The 9,337-nt window shown below is 53.1% G+C and overlaps 3 protein-coding genes across 3 annotated transcripts; 2 read left to right on the top strand and 1 right to left on the bottom strand.

Annotated features, from left to right (window-relative positions):
* Window positions 1-309: 309 nt before the first annotated feature.
* A1O3_09462 (uncharacterized protein) lies at window positions 310-1,411 on the bottom strand (the record flags this gene model as incomplete). Its single annotated transcript, XM_007739556.1, has 2 exons — window positions 310-1,215; window positions 1,268-1,411. 2 exons carry the CDS (start codon window positions 1,409-1,411, stop codon window positions 310-312), a joined length of 1,050 nt encoding a protein of 349 aa, XP_007737746.1.
* Window positions 1,412-4,311: 2,900 nt separating this feature from the next.
* Window positions 4,312-5,191, top strand: A1O3_09461 (uncharacterized protein; the record flags this gene model as incomplete). Its single annotated transcript, XM_007739555.1, has 2 exons — window positions 4,312-4,905; window positions 4,958-5,191. 2 exons carry the CDS (start codon window positions 4,312-4,314, stop codon window positions 5,189-5,191), a joined length of 828 nt encoding a protein of 275 aa, XP_007737745.1.
* A 2,209-nt stretch (window positions 5,192-7,400) lies between these two features.
* On the top strand, window positions 7,401-8,501 carry A1O3_09460 (uncharacterized protein; the record flags this gene model as incomplete). The annotated part of the gene is made up of 1 exon (XM_007739554.1): window positions 7,401-8,501. The coding sequence occupies one exon, from the start codon at window positions 7,401-7,403 to the stop codon at window positions 8,499-8,501; it is 1,101 nt and encodes a 366-aa protein (XP_007737744.1).
* Window positions 8,502-9,337: the final 836 nt, after the last annotated feature.

Raw genomic sequence — 9,337 nt, 5'->3', positions numbered from 1 at the left:
TTGTGCACATGAGCATGCTACTCCTGATGATAGGCGACATCGACTTGCCTCAAGATATTCGCCGGGCATGATTTTGTGGCTTTGACCTTGATTCGCTGAAATGCCCCGAGAAACAGTGTCCTACTCTCATTTGCTCTTTTGTTGGTAGTTGTTGCTCCCATAGACCACACGGCCTGTACTGCAACAGCTGACAACAACACTGGCTATGGTGGAAATCTCTGGTAGAGCCTAGCCGGTATGCTCCTGCCCCAGTCCTGGTAAGGCTATGGTCGTCGGATTTGTACGCGACAGTGTGGCTGGATCTTGCATTCATGATCTGGTTCCATTGTTACTACGTTCCCATGATGCTGGCGGGAATCCGGTGGAAGCAAGCATGCCGTCGAGCAGTGAAGGGTTCCGCCGGAGAGTGTCCCATTCCACTTCATATTTCACCATCAGTGTACCCGCAAGTATTGTGCCGTTAAGAGCAACGGAGCTTTCTGAACCGGCCCCTGGTATTGCCACCGCCTCCCTACTCCTCGGGCAAATAGCCATTCTCTCGGTGGTCATTGCTAGGTTGTAACTGAGAACAGTCTGTCCATCTTTCTCTACTTCCACATTTTGATCAAGCGGTTGGTCTGGAAACCGTGCGGCCGACAGTGCCGACTTCAACAACAAAAGGTATTTGGAGTACAAGTTTGTCGATGAGAGGTCGTCTTCGAGCGGAGTAGAGAAATGCAGGAACGGCAGCGTAGGGTCTCGGAAGAGAGGTACGTCAGGGTGGGCTCGTACCGTCATACGGTCAAGAAGGAGCTCCCAACCGGGAGCTGCCAGACTCGACATGTCTTCCACAGGAAGGAATTGAAGATGGCGGTGTGGCTGACTGGCACCACTGTGCTCGCCAGAGTTGAAGAAGGAAAAGAGTCGGGATTCTGTCGGACCATGTTGTTCATTTCTCCACGCGCGAAGACAGGCGTGAGTTATCCTGATGTCATCCTCCTCAAGGATAGCAGTCTGAGGCTTGTTCGCCTTAGTGGCAATGATGAAGTGGTTTTGGATGACAGGAAACTTGTTCAAGACCAGGTTATGTGATGTCCTGTTCGCTGGAATACTAGCTACCAGCAATTCCTCGGGTGGATCTGCAAATGGATCAAATTTCGGTGCGCCCGGCTCCTTCTTTTCTGGTCCATCTGCATTGGGCTTTCTGGCCAGTGCTGGACAATACCGCAGCTGGAACTTGGCGGATGTAAGCTTTTGAAGGTTACGACGACTGGGGGAAACCACTTACTGGAGCTCCGCATTGACTCCGGAGCGAAGCGACTGTGGTCTCTGAGAACAGTATACTTTTGTCTCTGTAGGCTGTGCGGAACTTCTCAGTCACGAGCTTTTGCAGTGGTTCCGCAAGATCTAGCAGCATGTCTCTTTCGGACATGCTTCGAAAGCTTTGATGTGCAGCCCTTTCTCTCGACAGGGAGGACTGTTGTTGCCGATGAATGACGACAACCCAGGTCAACTAGGAGCTATTGTGCCAGGCTGGGCGGCGGGACCAGGAACAGTCCCTTCACAGATCAGCAGCGCACATCGGACCAAGCGTAGGGGGGTGGCTCATCCACCAGCAAAACAGTTCGAGTACTGAGCTACAGCAGCAGTTTAAGCCACTGTTGTGGTCGTCGAGGTTCAGGAATGATGCAGTGGCAGCGGCATCATCGAACCCGGCTTGACCTCGGGCTTGGCATGGAAGAAGTCTTGGCGCGTAAATCGACAGCCTCAGCTCCGCCAGACTTCAACTCCAACGACTTCAACATGCCCACCTCCAGCACGAGGTTGTTCTCTTGGACTTCACTCCCTCATGGTACCTGTTAGGTGCCTGTTCTTCTCATAACGCAACTTTTAGCCACACCACCACAGCCAGTGCCATGTCATCACGGGATTCTGCTCATTGATTTGCTTAGCTTATGGTGGTCAGGTCCGCGCTATTGCTCTCTGGGGCCCAGGAGGGCAGTGCAAATGCTCTTGCAATACCTCCGTACTTCACCGAATCCAGAGATTGTGCGACCGCAAATGAATTCCCCTTTGTGACAGCGAACCTATCTGAGGCTGGAACACTCTGCTCAAGATCCGCATCCATGGGAATCTGGCCACTGAAATCTCTGGGCTGCGTCAGTGTCTGCAGAATCTCGGTTCTGGGCAGGTCACAAAAAAGGGAAGTGCTGGAACGCACGAGTTGCGCAACGCGATGCACGCCACACATGGCATGGTCGCCACGCTTCTCTGACTCTGTCGAACCGTGCTGGAGGGTTTCGACGACCGCTCAGAAACACGACCGAAGAATGTCAAATGACAACCCGTCTCCGTTCCGCTGCAGTATCCCATGTGTGAGCTCCAAATTACTGGCACAGATATATCCACACGTAACAGCGAGGGTCTGCGCCACAACGCTCTGTCCCCGCATAGCCTCTTGTCACTGCAATATCGCCCAACCATGACCAGTGCGATCTTAGTCGCGATTCAGGCCATGAAGACCAGGAGGTTCCCAGAAGAGCGGACCCGCATGGTATACCGTAACTATTGCCTCGAGACGACGAGCCTGACATGCGATCGCATCATAGTTGTACAATGCCCTGATGTTTGCTTACATTCCTCCCAGGCTTTCCGCTTGTTGAACGCCGTCGGCCCAGCGCCTGATCAGGAGCCCGGATTGGTGGACTAGCACTTTGTCTTGAAGACTCCGTGCTTCTTGGGTTCCCGGCATCGATATCTCTGCACGAAAGATTGCCGAACTATGCAGTCTCTAAGGCGTAAGGCCTGTTGCTGCGCAGAGCAAGAGCTATAGTCTAGCCAATATGGTTTGCCGTTCTTGGAGCATGGCGACTGGCATGAGGGCTCTTGCAGCTCTGCCCCATTATGAGCTCTCCTGGCATGCTATCATTTACCCAAATGAGACACGTTATGTTTTAACCACTCTACGTCCCGATTTGAGGACCCCCATTTTGGGATGCAAACCGAAGTCAGGTATGAGCATGATTGGACAGTTGCGGATCGGTTGTTTGGATTCTTTTTTAAGCTAGAGCGAACGGATTGGCTGTTTTCCTTGGAAATTTTATGGTCACCAGAGCTCTAGGCCTTGATTAGCCGCTTACTATGGGTGACCGCTGTGCCACGGACTCTTCTATTCGAAGTTTGGCAGATGCGAGATTATGTCTCTTTCAGTGCATCAAAGGTATGTGTGAGAGCAGAGGTATGGAGAGTTGTTTGAAAATGGTATCCGGTGAGTGCAGATGTCCCAGAACAAATGCTCTCGGTCTTCTCTTTGGAATTCTAGGTTTGATTCTGAAGCCGCGGGACGCCTTTGTTTGCAGAGCGAACAGGCCGACCTTCGTTTCATGGGTGACTATGCTGGTCACTGATTGTGGTGGCTCGTGACTCGGATGAAAACGAAGTGCTCGCTCGAGCAATAGTGACCTCGATTCTCTAAGCCCATTCACTCCCGAAGTCTCGTTCACCGCTTCAGCAAGCCTTTCTCACAGAGTCTAGGAAATGCCGCCGAGAAACAGAGAATGCCAATACCTGGGTATCTACGGCGACGGAAAGAAGCCGTGTTGTGAGCAGAGTCATTGCGCATGTCACAGGCTTGGATGGACATCCCCGAACATATTCACTGCTAATACAAGTCAACGCTCCCCAGCGGCGACCTCTGACACACAGCACTTCTGTCACGCACATGGAACTTCCTGTCTCGCGTCCCATATGCCGTTTACCGACAACGCTTTTCAACCAAACCCTCATGTCTCTCCACTGATTGCCTTGCCCACAATGCAACCACAGCCATATCAAAGCTACAATTCGCCGACTCGCTACTGCATTGGACAGCCAGCCTGGCACCCGTCCTTCCGTGCTGAGGACAATCTGGCGAACGGTGGTGGGAGTAAGTCAAGTTTACGACATGCCAGAGGGAAACAAAACATAGCGCAATCTACTTTGCCGGACCCTTCAGATACATCGCCCCTCTCCTGGCACCATGGGAGTTGTCAAAACCAGTGTCAGGGTGAGAGTGGCTCAGTCCCGTCTATGGGGCCTACCGATAAAGCGAATTTTCTAATATCTCTGCCGACTATCTCCAATGCTGGAGTTGAAGACGAGTCCCTCCCCTTTCTTCACCCAGACGACCCCACAGCATACCATTTTGAAGACGACTTATACCCAGATCCAATACAACAAAATGAGTTTGGACTAGGCATATTCAGGTCTGACAATGCAATATTTGACGATAGGTCTGCTATTTGGGACCACTGGGCCTCTCCAAACACATTCCTGGCATCAGACACCCCATCCATGAATGGACAATCGCCATGGCTTGCCTTGAATACTAAAGGAGACCCATCGGGCGGACCAGCGCTGTCATTGGATCACTTTCAGTCCCCTCAGCTCTATTACGACTCTGGTTTGTTCGGAGTTGAGGCTGGGTATATCTCGCCTAAGCAACTCAACCTGGATGCAGCGCTGTCAAGTTACCCGCCTCTGCCTGAACTAGACGCCCCTTTTGAAGACTCTGTACACGCCGCGAAGGATCCTCAGATCTCTTCTCCCTCTACCTATCTCCCCTCTTGGCCTCTCGCAGAGGCAATGCCGGCGTGGTTTGATGGAGAGAAATTAGGAATACAAAGTGTATGGACTGCAGAAGCCGCACGGACCTCGACTCAGGCAACCTCAACGACGACTGGTACACCCTATATGGTGAGGGGCGGACTGAGAGACACCTCGAAAGACGAGTACCTGGTTCGATGCAAAGAACAAGGGATGTCGTATAAGCAGATCAAAGAATCCGGCGGCTTTAACGAGGCCGAGTCGACTCTGCGAGGCAGGTACCGAGCTCTAACGAAGCCACGAGAAGCAAGGTTGAGAAAGCCCGAATGGGGACAACGAGAGGTGAGAGTTGAAATCCATATGTAAGCGAACTGGTCCCTGACTCAGTTGATAGATTGACCTACTTTTCGAGGGAGTTGCGCATTGCTCTAAGTCGAACACAGGCATTCCACCATTGGACACCGACTCGGATGCTGTTACAATAGGCCAATTTGTGAATAAGGTGCCCTGGAAGCAGGTTGCCGAATATATGGAGAGCAAAGGCGCCTACAGATACGGCAACGCGACCGTTAAGAAAAAGTACCTGGAAATTCTCAAGGAAGGAGGTGCTTCGGTCAGGATAGACTGAATTTATGGGCAGCGCCATGGATCTCGAACTGAATTCACTACCGAGGGATTATTACACCAGCTCGCAGACTTTATGCCCTTGGTAATCATGCTCCCGCTTTCCTTTGCAATAAGTCCTGGCACGGAGCTACACCTTGACAACTCCTGGACCCTCTATGGTATGGCTATGGGTGCTTTCAGGGTGACACTGACCTGCAATCACTGCCTCTTTTAGTCTGGACTCGCTGATAGTCGCAACTGCTCGGTTGAGCCATCCCCACCTGAGCTTCTACTCATCGATTGACGAACATTGCAAGCTCGACCCTTCATCCGAATATTGCTTTATCGGATCTTTATGTTGCGTATCTGGGCAGCGTCGCGCTACCAAATCCCCCTGTCTACCACATTCTCGAGACAACCAACGGGCGGCCACAAACTTCGGACCCAAGGAAGTACAGCGCGAACTCTCGGTAACGCAAACCAAAGCAAAGGCTTTCAACTATTATCACCACCAGAATCCAGCATGGGTCGTCGCGGGCTGCAGAGGGTTCATTACACCAGCAAAAGCTTAGAGTCCGTACTCGTGCGGTACCTGCAATCTTTGATTTCAGCTCTTTGACATATGGCTATAGTGCATCTATCATCGGCACCGTCCTAGGTAAGCGACATTACTTCCCTTGAGAACGCAGCCCTGACTTTGATAGGGCATCTTTCTTTCGTCGAATACTTCGATCTTGATACAAAGTCAAATACTACTGACCTGACTTCGTCCCGCCTGCTAATTACAATGTGTCACCTCTAGCCTCTTTGTCTGCTGTCAGTTTCTTCTATGTGCCTGAGAGTGCTCAATAGCTCCTGATGCAAGGAAGAGACGCAGAGGCCGAGGCACTTATCACTCAATCGCTCTGCCCTTGAACAGCTCCTGTATCTGGCTGGTCTCAATGCTATTGCAATACTTCTCATCGATCGATTCCCTCGCAACGAGTCCATGGCCTTGGGATCGTAGGCTCCCTGGAAGCGCTGGTCCTCGATATTGCACTGGTGCATTGTTCCTGGGATGATCGGAGCTACCATCATGTGGATATGTGCTGCGGACACAAATGGGTTGTCATTAAAGGAGATACTGCCATTTTCGGTGATGATGACCAAGTGGCCATTTCTAAACGAGAATTTGAAGCTGGCAGGACGACTCACACCATTGTAGACCACGAGGGAAGGCCAGTGAAACTGGCGCTGCTCATGTCGAAACCAGCTCACCACTGGTGAGAATGGGGACGGAGTGATGATCGAGGTCCAGACACCGAGATTCGACGTAGGCTGTACGCACATATATCAACATCTCTGAGAAATTGATCGATACCGTAGTCCCGTTGTCGTAGGAGACGAAGGAGGGTAGCCGTGTAGTACGGGGCAATCCTTACCAGGCAGCTCTTGAAGGGATAGAAAAGTGCTGTAGTGCATACAGTACGGAGGACATATGTACTTCAGCGTAGAGATAGGGGTCGGAAGAATGTTTCTCCGACATCCTGGTCACTTCCTGCCCAGGTGGTTGCCTTGCTACGTATATTACAGAGTAGGTACAGTCATATATGCTCCCTGCTGATGTTTCAGATCTAGGCGACGGCCTCATCGTTCTGTCCCCAGCGCCCATCGCACATGTGACCGGGCCATGAAGGCCACCGAGGTCTCACTGTTCCCAGATGGCGTCGTCTGGCCCGAACTCAACTCCTCGACCCGTTTCTGCCGCTCGATCGCGCATCAAAATCGAGAACGACGCATCGTGCATCGTCTGTCGTCGACCAGGCTGTCAGTTACAGTCCCATAAAGCCTGGGCGGCGAGACAAGTCATCGACACACCCAAGGCTACCCAGAAAGCCGGCTACCCTAGATCGCTCGAGAAGCCGTACACTAGCTCGTATGCGTATACGAGGACTCCTCTCCGAGCAACTGTACCGCACTCGATCGACTCGGGACGCCTTGATGGCTTTCACGACCTTCCTGTTGCAGGAGGACATCGGCCAGAACTGCACCACGCCGTATACAGTTGTAAGTGTCACTCAGTGAAATCGGGGCGGGTGCGCTTTGGAAGATCCTGTGTTTGGGGTCCACGGGGCGCGGCGCCGCGTGAAGTCGCGGAGGTGAACATGGACATGGACATGCTGAGCTGACTTCTTCTGGCAGTGTTGAATGGCAAAATCGGCTCGGCGACGGCGTTCCCCCTCCCGGCGGGAATGGCGGTGAACGAGATTGGCGGGAGCATGCTCATACCCGTGATGAGCGACACGTCGTTGTGCCTGAGCGTGATTGCCGCCTGGAAGGCGGTGCAGTTCCAGGCCGGCCAGGCCGCGAGCTTCCCATATCTGTCGTACGAGGCGCAGGCTCTACAGTCACTGCGCAAACAGCTGCACGTCATGGGCCCTCGGCGCGTCACCGACGAAGCAGTCATCGCCGCCGCCATTCTCTGGGCCACTGCCGCCATGTTTGCACAGCCCGAACCCTTGCGACGCCATGTGGCCGGCGTACGCGCGCTTGTTGCTGCCCGTGGAGGCCTGGCAGACCTCGGCCACGCAGGCTCTACCGCCCAACTGATCCTCTGGGCCGATCTCCTCACGGCCCAGTTCTTGGACGAAGACGTCTGCTTCAAAGACATCGGCCCATCGGATCCTCTCCCGCCCTCGCTCGTCAAGCTGCGCGCCTCCATCGCCCTGCCTCCTCCCTTCGACCGGCTGTTGCCCGACACCTCGGAGGCAGCCCGGGACATGCGCTTGTTGTTGCTCTGCCATGACAAGGCCCTGCGGACAGAGCACATTTCCTTTGCCGAGTACAAGGCACTCATGGGACTATTGAACCAGAGCACAATATTTTGGGTTGGGCTGCAGGAAAAGTACAAGGGGTCCAGCACGAGTGATGAGTGCGTCATCCTGGCGATGAACCTGTTGCGCTTGACCGTCTTTTTCCACGCCGCACCGCTCTTGACCATCGTCACGACGGTCCTTGAACGCTTGCGCTTGGCGCTTGTCCGTTGTGGCATCGGCCAATTCCTCGACTCGGTCGACATCTACATCTGGGCCTGTCTGGTAGGGATGGTGAACAACCTTCACGCCGATGCCCGATCCCAATTTGCTGACATGCTGGCCCACGCCCTGACTACCAAGTATAAGAACGGGTGGCCTGTCGACTGGCAGGCCGAGATACTGCTCCTGCTCCGCTCATTTCTATGGTCCGACAGTGTCCTGACCACCATGCTCCCGGCTGCCTGCCAGCTTGTCGAAGCCCGGGTGTGCCCTACAAAAAAGACTTGTTTGGCAACCCAATCCGTCACACTGAGTTGAGTCCGGAGCACGACCTGTGTGGGCATGCATCATAGTCCAGTCCGAGAACGAACTCCATTGTCAGCCTCCAGGTGGGACTTCGATGTCGCGACAGTTGTGGCATACCACAAGTTTAAGTTCATCAACATGGCAGCAAAATAAGATGGTCGCGTCTGCTCTGGGCACATGACGTACTGGAACTCCCCGGTTGTCAAGCGGCGGAGTGAGAGAGTCAATACAGAAGCCAACCCGTCAAGGAAAAGTATTTGACGCTTGTGCTATAGAGTTCAGGACTTCGACTGTGCCACTAATCTACTGATGCCTCGGCTCGTAGCCTGGAAACGGGGTTGCAAGGTACTACGAAGTATGCTCAGAAGGTGGAGGGATATTGAGATGGTCGGTGGCAGTGCTATATAGGTACGCCTCGGCATGCCAGCTACTATATTATCAGGATCGGCACTATTGATCAGGGTCGGTCTTTCGCCACCAAGACTGCATGCATCACGGAGATCATCCTACTCGGGGATTCCTTGGACAATGTCAGGGCCAAGGCCGTCGCGTAGACGATTGCAAGGCTGATTCTAGAAAGTCTGAGGTCAAATGGGAGTTCTCGAAGCAGCCATTCAGGCAGGAGCTGCTGCGGGCGAACAAAGGTGAAATCAAGTTGCTGAGTGGGACAACTTGATGGTTTCGACCTAAAGAGGACATCGAAGGGTGTGCGGAAAACCAGGATAGAGGTAGGGCAAGAACACAGCGAAATCCATGTCAAAGTTGAATGTATGCGTTCGTTATAGACAGCACAAGCATTCGGTCTAACGCTGCCAGCCTATTTCAATGGATGCGATTGGTGCGAACAT

This window comes from Capronia epimyces (assembly GCF_000585565.1).
Source record: "Capronia epimyces CBS 606.96 chromosome Unknown aczIQ-supercont1.9, whole genome shotgun sequence".
In the NCBI taxonomy this organism is placed as follows: Eukaryota; Fungi; Ascomycota; class Eurotiomycetes; order Chaetothyriales; family Herpotrichiellaceae; genus Capronia; species Capronia epimyces.
This window is presented reverse-complemented; position numbering and strand designations above follow the sequence as displayed.